At 36.9% G+C, this 20509-nt stretch overlaps 1 protein-coding gene across 2 annotated transcripts in view; it reads left to right on the top strand.

The window, feature by feature from the left end:
* The first annotated feature begins 15285 nt into the window (after positions 1-15285).
* Positions 15286-20509, top strand: part of LOC125240802 (solute carrier family 35 member B1 homolog) — a 44052-nt gene continuing 38828 nt past the window's right edge. For both annotated transcript variants that reach the window (XM_048148908.1, XM_048148909.1), the window contains exons 1-6: positions 15286-15689; positions 15769-15891; positions 16302-16535; positions 18889-18950; positions 19199-19346; positions 20258-20393. In XM_048148908.1, the coding sequence (XP_048004865.1) occupies positions 15498-15689; positions 15769-15891; positions 16302-16535; positions 18889-18950; positions 19199-19346; positions 20258-20393 (895 nt within the window). In that variant the 5' untranslated portion in view covers positions 15286-15497. The remainder of the gene's footprint in view (positions 15690-15768; positions 15892-16301; positions 16536-18888; positions 18951-19198; positions 19347-20257; positions 20394-20509) is intronic.

The raw sequence follows: 20509 nt of genomic DNA, 5'->3' as shown, positions 1-20509 counted from the left end.
TATTTAATAAAAAAATACGCTTCATTCATTGACTGACAGGATCGGAGGAAAATACAGCAAATTAGATCCCTTTTATGGGGTACAGATAGTAGAGGTAAAGATTCATGTTAAAGGGATACAAAAAAGCTTGACATAGAGGGGTTCAAAAAATCGAAATTTTGTGTGACGTAATATGTGGATGGACCATTTCACTGTAGGTGTAGACGGTGTTAAAAGACCGAATTATCTCTGATTTACACGACGATGGCCTCTCTTACATTCTATAAAAATCTGGATTTAATGTGATTTAACAATGTTTAAAGTGAGTTGCATATTTATTGCCTATTTTATGTTTATGCCTATTGTATGTCCCTCAATATTATTAGCGATATACATGTATAATTTAAATTGCCCCACTCAAATTTCGATAGCGGTTAATTTCGACTATGTTGTAGGTAGTTTAAAGTGCCCCTCCAAATTTTATTGAAAAAGAACAAACACACACAAATAAATTGATGGGCGCCAACCCTACGACGAGCCTCAGTCGCTGTTGCCAAAATGTTGGCAAGAGATGTAGAAAATCTACTCGAGCTCTTTTTCACTCCTGTGAGCGTGACGGTTCACAAAAGATCCATTAAATTAAAAAAGTTATTGAATCAAGCGAAAGTATTATGTAAGAAAATCAACATTTAGGTAGGCAGTCAATAAATTAAGTAAGTGCGGAATTCCGACATGTAGGTACGTTGCTTTGAAGAACAGACTCCTGTGTGCGTAGCCGAATGCACAAACGCTCACGAAACGCTCGTAGATATCTATCTCTATCGCTCTTGCGTATTGGCGCGACAGAGCCAGACTACCTTTCGCGGAGTTTCGTTTTCGTTTCGCGTCGTAGAAATGCCATTCGGCTACGGGGCCTGTCCTCATGCGTACGCATATACACCTATAACTATATGTATGTATGTAAATACCTATATGATTGAATGCTTGTTGGTCGCGCATTGCATAGCTTAAAGCGGGTTTGGGGACATTTTTACTTAATTGTCTGCCGCTTCCTCATTAGGACTAAATATAATTTTTACTTTACCTCACAGGCAAAAATGAAACAGTTTAGAATACTGAGCTTTTACTCTTTAGGGTTCCGTACCTCAAAAAGGAAAAACGGAACCCTTATAGGATCACTCGTGCGTCTGTCCGCTGTCACAGCCAATTTTCTCCGGAACTACAGAACCGATTAACTTGAAATTTGGCACGCATATGGAAGCCTGTGACCCAAAGACGGACATGTAATTTAAATTAAGAAAATTTAATTATAGGGGCCACTTTAAGGGGTAAAAGTGAAAATTAAAAATTAAAGTTTCTAGAACTATATTGTGTTACATATCAGATGAAAGAGGTTTTTATAAGTATTTCAAAAATATTTTTTTAATAATTTTTAGTAAGGTAATTTTCAAGTATGCGGCTCTATATATAGGTGGCTCTGGGTACGTAGCAGAATGCCACAAACGCTCATGAAACGCTCACGAAACGAAACGCTCGTAGATACCTATCTCTATCGCTCTTGCGTTTAGGCGCGACAGACCCAGACTACCTTTCGCGGCGTTTCGTTTTCGTTTCGCGTCGTGGAAATGCCTTTCGGCTACGGGGCCTGGGCTCTTAGTACATAATACGAATACAGTATTAACTACTTTAGGGCCAAAGGGTGTAAGAGACAAATGCGAAAATAGTAATTAATTCAGTTATGAAAAAAATGAAAAATGAAAAAAAAAATGTTTATTGTGGTAACACATAAATCGTTATTACAACTGGGCTGTTGCCTCTTTTTAACCGCCTTCCAAATCTCAAAGGAAGGGGTTTTCAATTCGTCTGTATTTTTTTTTTAATGTTTGTTCCTCGATATCTCCGTCGTTACTGGACCGATTTTGAAAATTTTTTTTTGATTGAATGTATATGCATACAAATTGGTCCCATTTTTCTGAGAACCCAGTTCTGATGATGGATGGAGAAATCGAGGGAACTCTTCAAATCTGAAAGGCATACATATGGTGATTTTTGTGTTTTTAAAGGAACAGCATGCATTTACGTACGGAACAGTGACATTTGGTGCAGTGGAACTCCTGATGATGGTCAGAATGGAACTCCTCAAATCTGAACGGCACACTTATAGTGGCTTTGGTATTTTTATAAGGACAGCATGCACTTACGTCCAGAACAGTGACACTTGGTGCAGTGGAACTGCTGATGATGGTCAGAACGGAACTCCTCAAATCTGAACGGCACACTTATAGTGACTTTGGTATTTTTATAAGAACAGGATGCACTTACGTCCAGAACAGTGACATTTGGTGCAGTGGAACTGCTGATGAAGAGTGAACCTCCCCTGGTTAGAGTTCCGTTCTGATAATCATTCTCATCTGTAAGTAATTCAGAATCATCCAGATTTCAAAATTGGTTCAGAAATGACGGAGATATCGAATAACAAACATTAAAAAATATACAGACGAATTGATAACATAATCAAACATTTGAAAGTATTTATCACCAGAACCCCAAAGGGAGGCGGTTTTTTTTTCTTAAAAATTATCTACTAGTCAAATCAGCTTCTTTTTATGAACTGTCAAAACGATTTGTTAATATGGAATTACTATGAAATACTGAGGAGTGACGTCACGGTCAATTAATTTACTTTATATCTTTCTTTTTGACTTATTAAATAGAAAATATGTTTAAAAATAACTACTGTCCATATTTTTCTTTTAATTATGTGGTGCTTTATTGCGTGCACTGCATACAATATTTTATTTTAAGTATAGGAAACTAGAGCCTATATTAATTACAGCACCGATAAACCGTGCATTCGTCAATACAAAATTAAAACGAATTTCAGAGTTATGGTACCTACTCATATTACAATGGTCAACGGGAAGTCGGGAGGTAGGTACCATATTCATTTTGAAACCCTCGAGACTGTGTTTGTGGCATTGGGCCTATCTTTTTTCGCGTAAGGGCATTTTCAGAATTTCCCCCCCAATTAGCGTAAGGTGTTAACAAAAATTAACTCGCTGTCAGTTTTGTGATATATGGTTTTAATTTCAATTCGACACCTCTATGCGTTCCAAGTAGAGCCAAGCAAGACACACATACAGGAAAATTATCAGAGGGCCGGACGGCTTTTCGGGTACGGAACCCTAAAAAAGGTATGGCAATACCTGTCTAGTTCCTGCCGAAGCCTAGACGGAACCTGGTACATTTGATGCTGCTTCTTGATTAATAAATAACTAATAGGTATGGTTAATGTGAACGTAATAGAAGATTACCTACATACAATAGGCCAGTAAAGTAAGAAATGTCTCAAATCACATGTAATTGTCAGCCGAAACGGAGCCGAGACAACAAACATGTAATCTGAGCCTTTCTTGTGTGGGTACTGAGCAAGGTGTGTACTTATACTGTACGGGAAGCGGTTACTTCATTTAGCGCAGCGGCCTGAAATTTGACGCTCTCCGGCTGGAGAACTGAAAAACTAAATATCAGAATAAATACCTGTCCAATTAAGTCCTCACAACGGATATGCAGAAGGGATAGAGAGACACATGGTAAAATATCAAATTTTGTTGCTCGTTTTTCGATTTCGCTCGATTCAATCCTTCAGATTCGGATCCGATATTTTTTTTATTTTCATCAGCTGTTGTGTTGTGTCGCGTCCAAGACCACCAACTTCGATTATACTTTTACTCCTATATACGTACAGCCTGTAACTACTAACTACCTGCCACTTCAAATACTTCAAGGACTTTAAGTTTTATAAGATAAATTTTATTTCTCTTTGTACAATATCTTTGAACAATTCATGACATTAAGTAAACGTCTGTTGTAGTATGTTGTAGTGTTGTCAATATGTCAAGTAGTACCAACAACTCCAACAAGTATAACTTTGGAAATATTTTGAAAAATATTTTTTCTACTCGTCGACTGTAATCTGTCAATTCAATTAGGACACCACAAACTAAACTATAAGTGCTAACTTTTCAGTGTTCACGCGAGGTTTGAAATATGTTTTTCTCAAACATGCAATGAAATATTGTCTTTACGTTCCTTAAAATGGGCTGGGAAGTATCGCTTTTTGGGCGCAACAACTCGAGAGGACTGTAAAGGGATTTCATATTATGTTTTAGGCCTAGGCCTGCAAAGTAACTTTTTTTTTAATTTCGACAACATTTTTTATTTCATTGTATGTTTGAGAAAAGCACTATACATGCCTCGGCGTGAAAACGGATTCCCGGCCTCGTATCCCTATCCGGATATACCCACTTGGCCGGGAATCCTCATTTTCCCGGCCTCTGATGTAATGTACTATTGTCAAAATCGGACGACGTACAAAAAATTTGTTTTTCTTTCGGTTTTCGTAACAGACCTCGCTACGCTTGTCGTCCTAAGGGATGAAATTATGATATCCTCGGAATTTTTTATTTTATTTTGAGTTGTACTGTCACTATGTACTTTTCTGTGTAAGAAAAATATATTATTTCTGACTTTCTGGCAAAGGAATTTCAAAGTGGCCATATAAAGCAAATTTTCCCAACTTTGGCAACTTGTATCTTAAAAAATGCTAATCCGATTTCGATTCGGTCTTTAGTTATCAACTATGAATTTATCTGTCTTTGATTTAAAAAACTCATATATCGACATTGTACATTTTGTCTGTCATTCTTTGAAGTTATTCAGTGCGAGACGTAAATTTACTTTTTTTAATTTTTTTCTTACTTTTTTTATAATATTTCTTTTTTTCATTTTTTTTTTCAATTACATAAAGCAATACCTTTCATTTGAGATACGTTTTGTCAAAATCGGACGATACAATAAAAAAATAGAAATTTTTTCATTTTCATAAAACACCTCGCTACGCTCGGTTTCCTAAGGGATGAAATTTTGATATCCTCGGAAAAAATCGTTTATTAAAACGTCTACTATCACCATGCAAAGCGGCTTGCTTCCATCTAAAAGTGCAGCTTTTTTTTCATATCTAGTATAACTACAAATAGACACTGCAATTACAGATGTCAATCAAAAACCTCATTAAACTTTTATCATAAAAATTCGACATATTGTTTATGGAAACGGTCGAAGTTGCCAGAGAAACAAAATTGTTAGTTACTTTGCTTGTTATGTGGCGGCTTAATTCGTATATTTCTTGTGATTTAATATTCAGTTTTCGAAAAAAAAACCTTTAAGTAGTTTATAATCTTACTAGCGAGATTATGGACTGACGAGTTATGGTGAACCGTAACGTTCACAATTTAACGGATTATTTTTCGATATATTATAATCTAACGAGAGAAACCGATAATTTGTAAATCGTCATTTGCGCCAGAAGCTAGTGCTCTCTGAATGGTCAGTTTTTTGTTATCGGTTCACCATAACTCGTCAGTCCATAATCTCACTAGTAAGATTATAAACTGACGGTTTTTTTTTTCGAAAACTGAATATTAAATTACAAGAAATATAGGAATTAAGCCGCCACATAACAAGCAAAGTAACTGACAATTTTGTTTCTCTGGCAACTTCGACCGTTTCCTTCAACAATATATCGAATTTTGATGATAAAAGTTTAATGAGGTTTTTGATTGACATCTGTGATTGCAGTGTCTATTTGTGTCAGTCACTCTACGGCCACAGAACGATCTACTACAAAACCGACCAATTAGAGCGCTAGCTTGGTTCCGACGCCATGACAGTTTACAATTTGCTTTTGGTAGCTCTAGTTACCAGCTGTCACCTTTATTTTACTTGACAATAGAGGCCATTGAAAATTTTAGAGCAATTGAGTGGTTAGATTATAATCTAACGTAAAAATAATCCGTCAAATTGTGAACTGTACGTTACGGTTCACAATATTTCGTTAGTTCATAATCTCGCTAGTGAAATTATAAACTAACGGTTTTTACAATTTTACGGTGACATGCCATAGTGATATAATTAAGCTTTTCACTCTCGTGCCGTACTATTAGGCCACTCACCAAAGCTTCGTGGCCTAAACATGGTACTCGACTGAAAAGCTATGTATTATATCACGATTGTATAAAATACTAATTAGAAATCATAGATATAAGAGAAACACAAAGTCATTGTCTCACTATAGCTATAGTCCTACGATACGATACGAGTGGACTTCTACGATATCAACACAATGACATACCTATGATAAAATGGCGTCTCTTTCACATCCCTCAGATAGCGAGAGAGATGGCATCACGAACATTTACCGATTATATATATCTGATGTTTGGATATAAGTATCTTTACACAAAATTCTGAACGGATGCATACTCGTACATATTTGACAACCAATAGATTTATTTCTTCGATGTCATGAGTCAATGTATTGTACCATATTACAGACGCTATTTTACAATAAGTATTTAAAATAGTACTTTTTAATACGCATATTTTGTGCCTTGGAAGTCTTAGAACTGGTCAGTGAATTCAAAATTCAATATCCTTATCAGGGAAGAATTTTGTTTAGATGGGATACCTACACATCAAATCTTTGTCAGGTAAGCAGGTACGAAACCCGGTAACACTTATAAAATACTAGCTGTTGCCCGCGGCTTCGCACGCGTTAGAAAGAGACAAAAAGTAGCCTAGTCACTCTCCATACCTTCAACTATCTCCACTTCAAACATCACGTCAATTCGTCGCTCCGTTTTGCCGTGAAAGACGGACAAACAAACAGATACACACTTTCCCATTTATAATATTAGTAAGTATGGATCAGTATGGATTGTAAACAAATAATCTGCGTTCTTTAAATTAAATACTCTTATAGGGATTCGAACCCAGATCAGACTACCGGTCAGATCAATCGTCGTTTACCTAATATGAAAATTTGTTTCGTAATGGGACACCATATATAGTGTATAATTAGTTGTCCTGCTATTCGGCGCGGATACACTACATTTTTGCGAGAGAAGAGTCACATAATGTTGGAGCCTCTTTCACGACTCTTCTTTCGATAGGTATGTCCTAACAGACTCTACTAATATCGATCCAGTCGTTGTACAGTCACCAGCCAATATTAGTTATTCTTTGAAAGCCGCAAAAATATCGGACACGGTCTTATGTGTAGCCTACGTGTCACATATTTTCGCGGCATTTGGACTTGGAGAGTAACAATAGTAACATGTTATTGCTATTGACAGTAACATATATAAATCGATACACGATATTTAATGTACTTACATATTTTAATATAAGAAAGACATTATTATAATCTGGAGTAGGCTAAAATAAGAGACACGTAATTTTCTATCTGTATGCATAGGTATATAATTATACATTCAATCAAAAAAAAATTCAAAATCGGTGCAGTAATGACGGAGATATCGTGGAAAAAACATAAAGACCAATTAAGAACCACCTTCCTTGAGATTTGGGACGGCGGTTAAAAATAGCAAGTTCTAGTAAAAAAGTCGTATTTCCTGTAAACTAAACTAGTACAGAGCTTTTTTGCTTACATGGACTAAAATTGGTTACAATGTTCTCAAATATCGAATGTGCCGTCTAACATTCAAATAACCAATACGTTGTTAGGTAGGTAGTCCTTACTATAGTGAACAGAAAATACAAATGAGAATTTTAATTTGCGCATGTTCAAGTATCAATATTTTAGGTTGTACTACCATACCATTTGTGTTGCCATATAGCCTTTTTTTTATGTTGGGAAAATGCATTTACGCATGCCATCCGGTTCGGGGGACCAGGGGCGATGACGGACTAACCAGTGTAGGACTACCGTCTAAAACCACCAACGAATTCCGTCTCCGCCTTGGGTGGAGTGTCGCAGGGTCACTACACTGACACATGGGGCATTCTTCCTTCTCTATTCGGTGCAGGTATTTACTAAAAGACCCACGGCCAGTAAGTATCTGCACCATGTGGAAAGTTAGCGTGCGCTCTATGTTCAGCAGAAAGAGCATCTACCCATATGGGAGCGCCATATAAGGCCATACTTTGCAGAACACGAGAGTACAGGAGTCTACATGTATCGTTTGGCGCACCCACGTTGGGAAGCATCCGGCCGAGAGCTGCAGCTGTAGATATAAGCCTAGGGCCTAAGCTGGCAAAGTGCGCTTTAAATTTCCAGCGGCCATACAAAATGAGGCCAAGGTATTTCATTTGAGCCTTAACCGCGACGACCTCCCCGTTTACTCTAATGTTGGCATTACGAGGGGGTCCTCTTCTCGGGCCATGGAAGAACAGAACTTCCGTCTTCGGAAGGGACACCTGAAGACCTAGCTGATGGATTCGTTCTACGACAAGTGAGGTTCCAATAGTCACCTTCCTTGCTGCATCTTCATAAGAGGAACCCCGACACGTAATGAGAGTGTCATCTGCATAGGCCAACACATTCATTCCAGGCAGAACTGGGCCTCGTAATAGCCAGTCGAACCCAACGTTCCATAGCGTAGGTCCAAGGACAGATCCCAGAGGGACTCCCAGCTCAACCGGTCGCCAAAGAAGCTCACCGCTTCCGTCTTCCCACGTCACGTAGCGATCTTCCAGATAATTGTTCAGCAGTCGCTGCCGGTAGGAAGGTATCTTAAAGGAACGAAGCGCCTCCCTAAGTGTTTCGAATGGGACATATAGCCTATATATATATATATAGGCGATTAGCTTTTGCCCACGCCACGGCTTGCTCGCGTTAGAAAGCTCCATCCCTTCAACTATCTCCACTTAAAAATCACGTCAATTCTTCGTTTTGTTTTGCCGTGAAAGACGGACAAAAAAAAAGATACACATACTTTTCCATATATTAAAAGTATAAGTACCTATATAAGTATAAGTGTGGATGGATGGTGGCGGCCCTATTATATTCTACTCTTTTCTCCCAGGCTGTAAGATATATACTTTTTACTTTTAAACGACTTTAAAAGGCTCTTAAAACGTTAAAATTGTCTACTCTTGTTAGTAGTGGTAGTAAAACTGTGTTAGTAAAGTCAGACAACGAAATGAGTTCTTACCTTTTTGAGCGTCACTTTGCAAGATCCTTTGTATTTCACTAGCTTCAGACCCACTTTCAGATTCGGAATGCAATGAGTAATGTGCATTGGCTCGCTGATTTATTTTTTGATTATTCACAATCTTGTTCTTGCCAACACTTGTCGTCCGAATAGGAGGGCGAGGCGGGCTAGACAACGTTTCTTTTGATCTGGTATCGATGTCTGGAACCACATTTTGGGAGCAAATATATTTTGTATATGTGTCGTAATTTTTTTCTTCAATACTTACTCGCTTTCTTTGCATACTGAAGGAATGACAGTCATTTCTTAATGGCATTCGTGTATATACTTGTGGATCAATGGAATTTTGAGGACGTACGTTTTTATTTGGAGTGGACTGCAGTTTTTCTGGGTGCCTATACACAATATCTACATTTTTAGGACTAGACTGATAGCGCAAAAATGTATCGGTCCGTCTTTCCGGAACCCCCCTTGTGAATGGATTATATGCATAGGTTTTACTCGTAGTGTCGACTGCATATTTAAGTTCACTGTCTCGTGGTAAGCTGTTAGTTTTGTAGGATCGCGGTAAACTACCATTGTAACTTGGATTTGGTGCATGTTTGAGGGACGTCCTCTTTAAGGTCGAGTTTAAAGACTGTTCGAGTAAAAACTCGTCTTCCTTTTGCTTTAATTCCTTTAACTTCTGCCAGTAAAAGGCTTCAAGTTTTTGTCTTGCTTTGGTTTTCTGCTCTATATTTTCAGATTTATTGTCCATTGGCAGCTTGTAAACTGGACATATTGGAGTTCGTAAAGTAGAACGATTAAGAGAGCTGCGTCTCTCTTCTGCTTCATTCATTGATTTTTTTACATGACCATATGGTGAAACAGTTTTTGGCATATTAGGAATTTTGTGATTTGTAGGTACTGGTGAAGTTGGAGCAGAGTAATTATAAGATTTTGTTATACTTTCTTCACACTTTTTTGAATTATTATAAAGATTTTGGTCTAGTGAAGATGTATTTTTATTATTATTATCAAAAGAAAAACTTCTAGCTCTTTTTGGCTGTATCGTTCGCACTTCTGCTTCTTTTTTCGGAGATATTAAAAATTTTGTGCTAACTCTTTTAATTTCTGCACCCACAGAGGCAGGTTTATCAAACGATTGGGCCTGAAACACTTCAACTTCGTGTAATGGTGTTATAGTTTCCGTTAGCTTTTCTACCGAATGGTAGTATACATCTGGGAATTGGTTTTCTTCTTGATGTGAAGGTGTAGTTAAAAAATTGCTTAATTCGTTATAAGGTTTTGGTGGGACTTGAGGTCTAGCTTTATAGTATTCTTGAGACAAGTCAGATTTATATTCATTGTGGGACAGCTGGAGTTTCACGCTTTCCGATACTAAGGTACTGCTAGATGAATGGTTGCTTGAGGCAATGTTGCATGGAGAATCCATATCTTTATGGTTATGATATTGTTCAATAGCTAGGTTCTCGTAAATTCGACCGACACCGTTGTTTGTATTTACAACGCTATTTTTAACTATTCTAGGATTCTCATATTGGTTACTGTTAGAAGAAGAGTCCTCAAGACTAGACTTTTTACATCCCATGTGGGTAAGCTTTTTTGACTTTTCTTTGGATTTATTCGAAAAAAATAAGTTAGGAAATATGTTTCGAAATCTGTTAATACGCTTTTTACCACTATCTGACATTTTCGGCTACTGCATCTAATTATTTCTGAAACAAAGTACAATTAAGAATTAATTGAGTAAATCTCTAAAGAGACCAAGTAATTTTTTTGTTTCCATACGTAGTTTTGTTGTTAATTACTCCTATTTACTTAAAAGTGACACGATCATCGTAAAACAACGGAAGTTACGCTCTAACCAAAAGTATTTTCAATGTTGAATTAAAACTGATATCGTCACTACTTTGAAAAAAACTTGTATCTTCTTCTGTCAATGATAAGAAAAATGTAATAAGTATGTATGGAATGCATATAGACTTACTGCGTTTTAACTTTGAGGAGCAGTGTGAGATACGAGATTTTTTCAAAGTAGTTACGATATGTTTCTGTTTAATATATAAAGGCGATGTTTACGCTATCGAGTAATGTATTAAAAACTAAATGGCCACACTTATAAAAGAAATTCAGGCAGGCAATTATGGTCGCGTGATAAATGATAAAACATCTGGCCGTCCCTATCGCACTTACTAATAGTGCGATAGGGACGGCCTGATATTTTATCGTCTATCGCGCGACCATGCTACCCGTGCTGCTAACTATTTAGTACCCTCTAACCCCGAAGTCCCTACTCGCATACGTAAATAACGACAATTTTTAATTGTATTATATCTAATCATTCTAATCTAATCAAATATCTAGTAGCCGATGCCTATTAGGTACTCTTAGGACGAGTATCTGACATATTGGCTAAATTACCAAATTTATTTTTCGATTGCTTCATTTCGTGGATTTAAATATATTATAACACATTTCGAATACTAGGCACATATTTAGCCGTTTTAATTTTACTGATAGAGAATTGAAAACGGGTGTTTAACATCCCAAAATTCCAGATTGTTACATAGCTTGTAATTTAAAAATATAATTTCGCCGAGGTAGAGCGCTTGAACTTAAAAAAATCGCCCCCTGATAAAAGAAAATTATTCTTGTAATTACTGTACCGAATAAGTGTAAAGTTATTGTTTTAAAACGAGAAGATTAGCATAATCTAGAGATTGTACAGACATTTCAAGGCGGTCTTTAGAAACGCCTTCTAACGGAATAGGTAGATAAGTTAGTGCCCCGAACTCAGCAGCGATAAGAAGTGAGTACAAACAAGCTATATATCATTTTATTATCATGTTCGAGGTGCGGCTGATAAAGTTCCCTTTTTCGCTGAATTTGGGGTCAAAAACGAAATACGAGTTTTAAGCAAAATCGCATTGCAGTTTTCTTAATCAATATTTCTACCTAGAATTCACTATGGACATTAGTAAAACACTTATTATGCCGTGTTCCCCTGCCAATAAAGTTATTCCGTCCTGGGTAGGGTACCTTTTAAATATTTAACTAAGTACTTGTACATACGGACTATACGGAGTCATTAAGAGATTCATAACGCATAGTTTTATGTGTTTAGCGGTCCACTAATTAAGTAAAGTAAAAGACTACTTTTAAGTGAAACATACGTTTATGACGACGAGCAAGCATAACGAATATTCTTACAAAGTCATAATTATAATCTGACTGTTATGACCCTGAGAGTTTGCCGTAATTTATTAGGAGACTTGAGATGTAGGTTCATTGATCAGTTCTATCATCAACCAAATCATTGTTCTTTTGAGTGTCAGATAAGAGTTTGGAAATATAGGTTTGCCTTTGATAATTAGTTGAGTGAATGAAACATTAACGCGAGAGCGGGTGCGTACGGGTGTGACCATGGCATGAGTCACCGCCACTAATACTTAGCTGGCCGCTGCTTACATTTGCCGCACTCGATATTTTACAAGGAAGGTCAGCTCCAGCTCAATTGAAATAAGTAATATTTCTGACTGACATGTTTCTTAGGAGAGAGGGATGAGAACATGTTTTGAACGTGCTCAAGAGATATTTTTACTACAAGTAATGCTTAATAGCTACGATGTGTAGGTACCTATAATTTTACGTAGGAAGATACTTAATTAAACATTTTTAAAATTAATTAAATTATATTCGAAATTCTTTAACTATAACAGTGTTATTAGCAAAGTTTTGACATTATAAATTTATTTTCTTTTTCTGCATAAGTAAATACGTAAGTACGTTATTATTACCAAGTAAATTTAATTGCTATTTGATACATATTTTACTAATATAATATATTAGACTCGCTCAGTACCTAATTTCGTATGTTAGCGCTTAAGTGATACCTAAGATTTAACTTAGAATCAACCCGAAAGGCTAACTATTCACTGATGTAAACATTAACGAGTAGGTATACTATTAACCACTTCTTTATTCTTCACTAAAAACTTTATTGGTCACTTTGTTCTCTATTTTTACCTATGTTTTTTACTCCTTCCTTATACAACTGAACGCAATGTTTGTTAAACATAAATAACAACAAAACTTAACTTCTAACACTTTGTAGTATGCGTTTAAGAGGTTAACGTGTAAATCTTATTGGAATTTTAAGTAACAGTAGCAAAACCTACCTTATTCCGATTTTAACTTAAAACGGAAATGTCCCGTCAGACGCTGTGAAGTAATAACAACATAAAAATAACCTTTTACGTGCATATCTACATCACTGCTCTAACATTTTTTTATAAATTCGAAGGCCATACACGGCCTGCCTTTTTAACCATAATTAAAATTAACTTTGCGTGGTTAGAGATAGAGTCGAGTTCGCTTATACTGACAGGCAGGTAGAGCCATGGTAGAGCGGCTTTGAACGTTCCGTTCCACGTCAAAGTTTAATTTAGTTCTCTACAAGTCACAAAAATTAAGCTGCTGATAAGCTGGCAACGATTTTGACAGCCCCGCCGATGCAAGTTATTTGTTATTTTAAATGTCAAACTTCTTTACAATTATTAAGTACGCTTTCTTAACCCCTGTGCAGACGAGGCTATCAAAATCACTGCTGACTTAGCTCTAGCAAGTTGATGTTCCGTAGTCAACTAGAAACTACGGAACCCTACACGGAGCGTGGCCCGACACGCTCTTGGCCGGTTTTTTTAAAATCTAGACACACGCACACCGATTCCATTGAGGCCGTTTTTCTTTGCAAAAATGATGAGTTTGAAGATTATACTGTAAACACGATTTAGTACGTTTCTTGAGCAGTATTTTCATATACGAGTATCTATTATTATTACTTCGGCCATTGATACCGCGGTACAACCAATTTAAAACAATGTCCGGCGTCTGCAATTTTCACACGTTTTTTGACGTCTGCGATGTATGAAGTTAGACAGAGTTTACTTAAATTAAAATAAAACCATGTGCACTAAATATTCTAGCCTTTTATTTATTGTAAAAGTTGGAGCCTATGTGGAAATTGAGTAGGGGGTTGATGGGAGGATCCTTTCCAGCAACCCCAACTTCATTTGGCTTTTACTCCTAAACTAAAGGGGTACACATTATTTCAAGGAAGTACAAATTCAGCACCTATTGTGCACTAAATCCTCGTATAATAAGAAAACCCAAAACGCAAAGTGGGGTTGCTGGAGAGCATCACGTATACTTTTCGTTTGTCGCGACATCTATTGACAAGTAGCAGTACTGATAATTTACGCTAGTAGACGTGTGATTGAAGCGTGATTGTCGCTAGATGTCACTTAACTATGCCTATACAAATAACCCGCATTTACTGATGTATGGAGTAACTAATCTTCCCTTACTTATTCCTCTATGGTAAGTATTTACCTACAGCTCCATTACGAGGACTACACTTTGAAGATGAGGCTTTGTTTGGAAGGAGTAGGTAATTGCCTAAACATAGCCACAAGTTGTATATACACAGGCGAGGAACCGTAAAGCGTAGGTACAATACAACATTCGCAACCTAAACAATGGCTGCCAAGGCAGATCTGTTCAAATCTTGCAGTAGGTACAAGTCCAAATAATCGTACCTATTAAAAGTTTGATACTTCTTCCTTGTTTTCTTTTCTTCGGCGACTGCTATAATAATTATATTTGCGCACTCCTGTATGTAGGTTTTGATAGTGATCGCTATACGTATTACGTAGAAATACATACGTGGACAGTTTCGAATGATTCCGGCTCCCATTCGCTAGCAATTATTAATGTGCGTTCCCATTGAGGGTTAGAAGTGTTCTTTCTGTACATTATTAAAATAAACCGAATATTTATTTCTACTGGATAAGATGGCTGTATTAAATTTCCTTAGCATTAAGTCTCTGTTTTCCTGAATGATAAGTTCAGACTTTATCGACATCTGTGATACGTTTGATAAAGTAGGTATGCCGAAAGCTTCGTGTAATGAACCGTAAATTTCGGCAAATAGCGTGACCGATGTTCATGAAGTTCCTGTACTTGTCCACAGATGTCTCTTGCAGAGGCGGGCCTATTAAAATCTTTGCAGACTTATCTTGGCCGGATTATAGTGATTTATTGTTAGTATCAATTAAATAATTAAATTTAAAATTGTTATTTTATATAAATGTAATTTAAAATCTTTTACTTCAATTGGGACCGATCACGGGCGACGGACTGTCAATGCCAGTCAATGCCAAGAAATCCAAAGTGAGTATAGTGACACTGACATTATGTCAAGACGTCATGAACTAGCGTCATACAGTGTTGTTAGTACGTGTAGTTTTTGTATTTGGTGCCGCGATTCAAAACTTTTACTTGATAACTAACTCAAATTTGCAAAACGTGGCTCAGTCGGTTGTTTCTTTTCAAGTGCACTAGTTAAGGATATTGACCAATAAACCTTTTATTGGCCCTCCTGACAGAATAAGGATAAGTTTCTTAACTAGATAAAAAGCCGTGTTAACGTAAACAACAATGGCTAAACCTAGAAGTGAATTTAGGTTTATTTTCTTCGCTGGTGGTATATTTATTTGCTACTTCATATTCGGAATGCTTCAGGAGAAAATAACTCGCGGGTTATATGGCGACAATGAACAGTTTACCTGCACTTTGTCACTGGTTTTGGTCCAGTGCGTGGTGAACTATATTTTTGCCCAGATCTTGATGGTAAGTAATTCCTTGAATTTTCGACAAATATGAACATATTTACATGTACCCTTATTAAGCCATTTTCTTTCAATTCTAGCTTTCTTGGAAACATGAGACGGACACAACTAGAAAAATTTACTACTTTTCGTCTGCATTAACTTATCTGCTGGGTATGGTGAGCTCTAACATGGCATTGCAATGGATCAACTATCCCACACAGGTGAGTGACCTAGCAATGGCATTACCATCCTACTCAACCAGCATTTTCTGAAATAGGTGAATCTGAAGTAAATAAAAACAATATTCAAATCAATCAATATTTTATATATTTTAAGACTACCTTTGCTGAGATGCCGGAAAACCAGTTGGGCAGGTTGTTAGCATACAAGCAGGCAGTTATAAATTATCGCCATTTTTGGTCTGTAGTGCATGTGTTAACAGTGCCATATATTTGGAAAAAGGCACAAGTGCCCATGGTGTTCCGAACTTACCTTCCACCTAATAAGTTTTGACAAGAAAGGGTTGTTTGCTTCTAGCTTTTGTCCTATGTGGTTATAGTATTCCTGGTTCTGGTACTGTTTTGAAGAATCAACTTACATGGAATATTTTAATTTTATTTTTTATTTTCAGGTTGTTGGTAAAGCAGCCAAGCCCATACCTGTTATGATCCTAGGAGTGCTAATAGGTCGCAAAGTGTACCCTCTTAAAAAGTACCTATTTGTATTTCTGATAGTTTTGGGCGTAGTTATTTTCATGTTCAAAGATCAGAGTAAAAAGGTAGCTCACGAGAGCCAGGGCCTCGGAGTTGGTGAGCTGATGCTGTTCCTTTCACTGATCATGGATGGGCTGACGGGAGCTGTGCAGGTAAGAATATTTGATCTTCCTTCCCATTATCTCAATTCTTACCACGGTACCAAAATGTAAACTAATATAGTAATTTATATTAAGTATAAATAATATAAATTAATAAATTATTTCAAGATTTTAAGGCAAAAGTTATCTGAACAGAGCATACTTTAGCAGTGGCGGATTTGCCGTAAGGCCCAGTAGGCCCGGGCCTAGGGCGGCCAGATTTTAAGGGCGGCAAATCGTGGCAAAAAAATCACTGAGGATAACAAGATTAACAACAAAGAACTCGAATGCAAAGTATCTTAATATTATATAGGCTCGCGTAAGTATCGTATCCATTTTTGCGTATCAAAGAATAAATATTTAATTCGTACATCGTATCGTATAAATCGTATTACATATAATATGTCGGCGCAAGGCACCTGTAACCTTATAGTGTCTGAGGCCCATGGAGGCGGCCCACATTCCTAACCCAATGTTTACGTTAACAGCATTAGCGGAATTGTCACAGTGATGTCTTTGTACTTTGAGACGGGGCGGATATTGTAAACACCGCCGAACGTAGCCGTGGGTCCGATGTGGTACGTAATGAAATTAATTAAAATATTTGTTGTAAGCATTCCTTAAGGTGCCGAGAGGGCATATATTAGTAATATTCGTTACCAGTTGCATAAACATTTGTGGGACTTGTGTGCGTGATATTCCCACCGTTTCCGCCCGCCATGGAGCTGGTGCCTGCCCCTTGATGTCGAGCTACCGGCTCCGACATATAAAAGTTAAGTAGTTTTAGTTAAATATATAGGATGGTACCTACCTATTGTTATCTATTACGCGTGTGTCTGCGATTTGCGATTGTTTTGTCAGCAGTGTGCGTAAAGCAATTGCAGTGAGCGGATTAAGTGTTTTAATTACTTATTTGCAGTGATTGGGGATTTGAATGGCATAAGGGGTGAATGACAGCAATCATTATGCTAGTATGAATCTGCCGCGGGATTCCAGGCTTGATGTGGTTAGATAAAGGACAGGTTTTTATTATAATATCAGTATCACCTTTATATTATAAGTTAATTGTCAGTATATTGCTATTACGGGTTAATGTTTTAAATGCGACATCCAATCATCAATTACTTACTGCTGAGTGCTGAATAAAGCTGAGTTATTACTTCTGAATTCATTTTTTATATTAAATTAGTTTAGTATCTAAGGCCTCACAATAAAATATGTAATTTATATAAAAATTACTTAATTATCAATATCATAACCAACACTTGCTTATTTAAGGGTGCTTTCAAGAAAAACGTCAAAATAATGTAAAGTTGATAGTTTTAGTCGGTGAAATGTTACACTTTCCGTTATCTAATAGATATATTTAGTTCAAGTTTCAATTGGAGCATCTTATTATCTTGATTCTTATCAGACTGGATTTTTGAAAGTTAGCTCACTAAATTAATTATGATTTTTTCTCTGATGCACGTTTAGGAAATCCCGCGTATAGCGCTGGATTAGTCGATCTTATTTGTAAAATTTGGACAATTCGTAATACTGAAACTGGTAAATTTATAATACGTATCTAGACTAGAATCTTCTCAGACGACATTTTTATTATAAGGTTTTGAAAAAGAGTAAACGAGGCAAATTACCTAAAATTAACTGACAATTTCTTTGAACATCTACATCACATCGAAGTTATTTTCGTACTAAAATAATCTGCAACGTTTACTTAAATTGCTGTTGCGCCTTAGTGATTATAAATTTCTATTATCTATTTTTGGCAATTTTTTTGAAAACGAGCCTTCACCGTCACAATTATTACCACTTCTGGACATTTTTTCATATTTTGTCAGATTTAGAAAATGTCATAATTAGAAAAAGTCCTATGATAATATATGTTATATATTTGTAAACTACTCGCAAAGCCCTATAATTTGATACCACACACGGTATGATTAAGCGCTCGGTTGCGATTTCACTATTTTACACGTTTATAAATATAATACCTACACGGGTTAGCGTTTATTTTTCGAACAGTTTAATTCACAGTTTACTTGTAACCTCATTGTTCATGGGCGACGGTGGTTGCTTACTATCAGGCGATCTGACTGATCATTTGTCTACTATGGCATCAAAAAAAATTACGGGCCAGACGACGTATCCATATCACTGTTTCTACTTGACATCCCGCAGTGTGGCATCCAAATCCCCGATCACTGCCAATTTGGTAACGACATTTCGCAAATCGCAACGCAACGTGTAAGTACCTACGCATCTAGTTGAGAAAGGGGCGGCACATGGCCTGGGGCCTAGAGCGGCTAGGACTGCAAATCCGCCACTGTACTTTAGTTACCAAGTTTGTTGTCTTGTATTTCAGGAACGGATGAAGAGTGAGTCCTCACCATCAGCATATTCAATGATGGTCAATTCAAATGGATGGTAATTAGTTTTCTATACTTGACTTGAGTAACTGAGTGAGCAAGTAAAAATATGCGAATTTTTTAGATTCAACTAGTAACAGCTGGCGATTTTCCATTGTTTGTTGTGCAGTAACTTTAGTGAATGTTAACTAATTATCTTGTAATGTAATTTGGCAAAGGCGAGAGTGTATATTTTATTGATGTTATAAGTTCTAACACCAGCATCGCTACCACCATCTATACATTATTTTATTCATATGCTTTCAGGTCATCAATAATCTTATCAATTGGCGTGTTATTGACTGGTGAAATGTTCCGGTTCATCACTTTTGTGTCCAAGTATCCTGAAGTTTTGGTGCACCTTGCGGGATTGGCATTCATGGGAGCCCTGGGCCAATTGTTCATATTCTTCATGGTAAGGACCACACATTTTTAATAGGAATGAGTCATTAAGTGCTAATAACCAGATTATTGGGTATATTGTGATTTCGTTTCCAGGCCGGTCGATCCAGGGTCTTGGTACTATAATAGCTATATTATGCAACTTGATATTATTTAAAGTCACACACAGGTCGAACGCGATTAATTAACATTATTTTTACCATTTTTCCCAACGTTTCGGCCAGGTTGCACTGGCCGTGGTCGCGGAAGACTGACGTCCCAGCAAAGTGTCACCGGAGATGTAAACAACACAAAACTACCCGATATTAATTTATATAAATGTTCGGGGTAGACAAATAAATATAATCTACCCGCTTTTAGTTATTGTTTATTTCCCACCGCACGACACACAGCACTCACAACATCCGCGCACTGGTCCGAAGATAGATCTTTTGGTTTGAACATTTGAATCACTGGTCCCCATGTTGGCAATAATCTATACCCGTCTTCCCTGTTAAAGTTTTTAGGATATTTTTTAATTTCGATCGCCTCCCTCACAATCCGGGGATAATAGTGTAGTGTGTGTGTGAAGGTAAAAATAATGTTAATTAATCGCGTTCGACCTGTGTGTGACTTTAAATATGTGTACAAAGCGCGAGAACTTAAAGTGTTAACTTGATATTAGTCACAATTTTTGATAAAAAAGTGGGTAATCCATTGTGAACCCGACTCCTACGTTTGGCTACATTGTGTTAAATGACTAGGAAATTTGAAACTGTATTAAGTAGTAATAATGATGTTAAACATATTTTTTAATTTAATATATGTAGTTTGTATTAAGTAGGAATGTTAAGCCTATGCTTTAATAGCTAGTCTGTATCAAGAGAATTTTGGATTACAGTTGATCAATTTAATCAATAAATAGCACACTTCATATATTTCCAGGTGTCAGAGTTTGGGCCCCTCCCTTGCTCGGTGGTGACCACTACAAGGAAGTTCTTCACGGTGCTGGCCTCGGTGCTCATATTCGGGAACGTGCTGCTCGGGCGGCAGTGGATAGGCGCCACTATAGTATTCACTGGTAAGGCTCAACATCTTAGTAAAAATATATGACTGTGGCATGTTGCGGAATTGCTTTAGAAAAATTACCTTCATACGATACTGAACTTTCACCGCATACATCAGAATATCAGCCCA

The sequence above is a fragment of the Leguminivora glycinivorella genome, chromosome Z (genome assembly GCF_023078275.1).
Source record: "Leguminivora glycinivorella isolate SPB_JAAS2020 chromosome Z, LegGlyc_1.1, whole genome shotgun sequence".
In the NCBI taxonomy this organism is placed as follows: Eukaryota; Metazoa; Arthropoda; class Insecta; order Lepidoptera; family Tortricidae; genus Leguminivora; species Leguminivora glycinivorella.
Note: the sequence above shows the minus strand (reverse complement) of the source record. Positions and strands in the feature narration are given on the sequence as shown.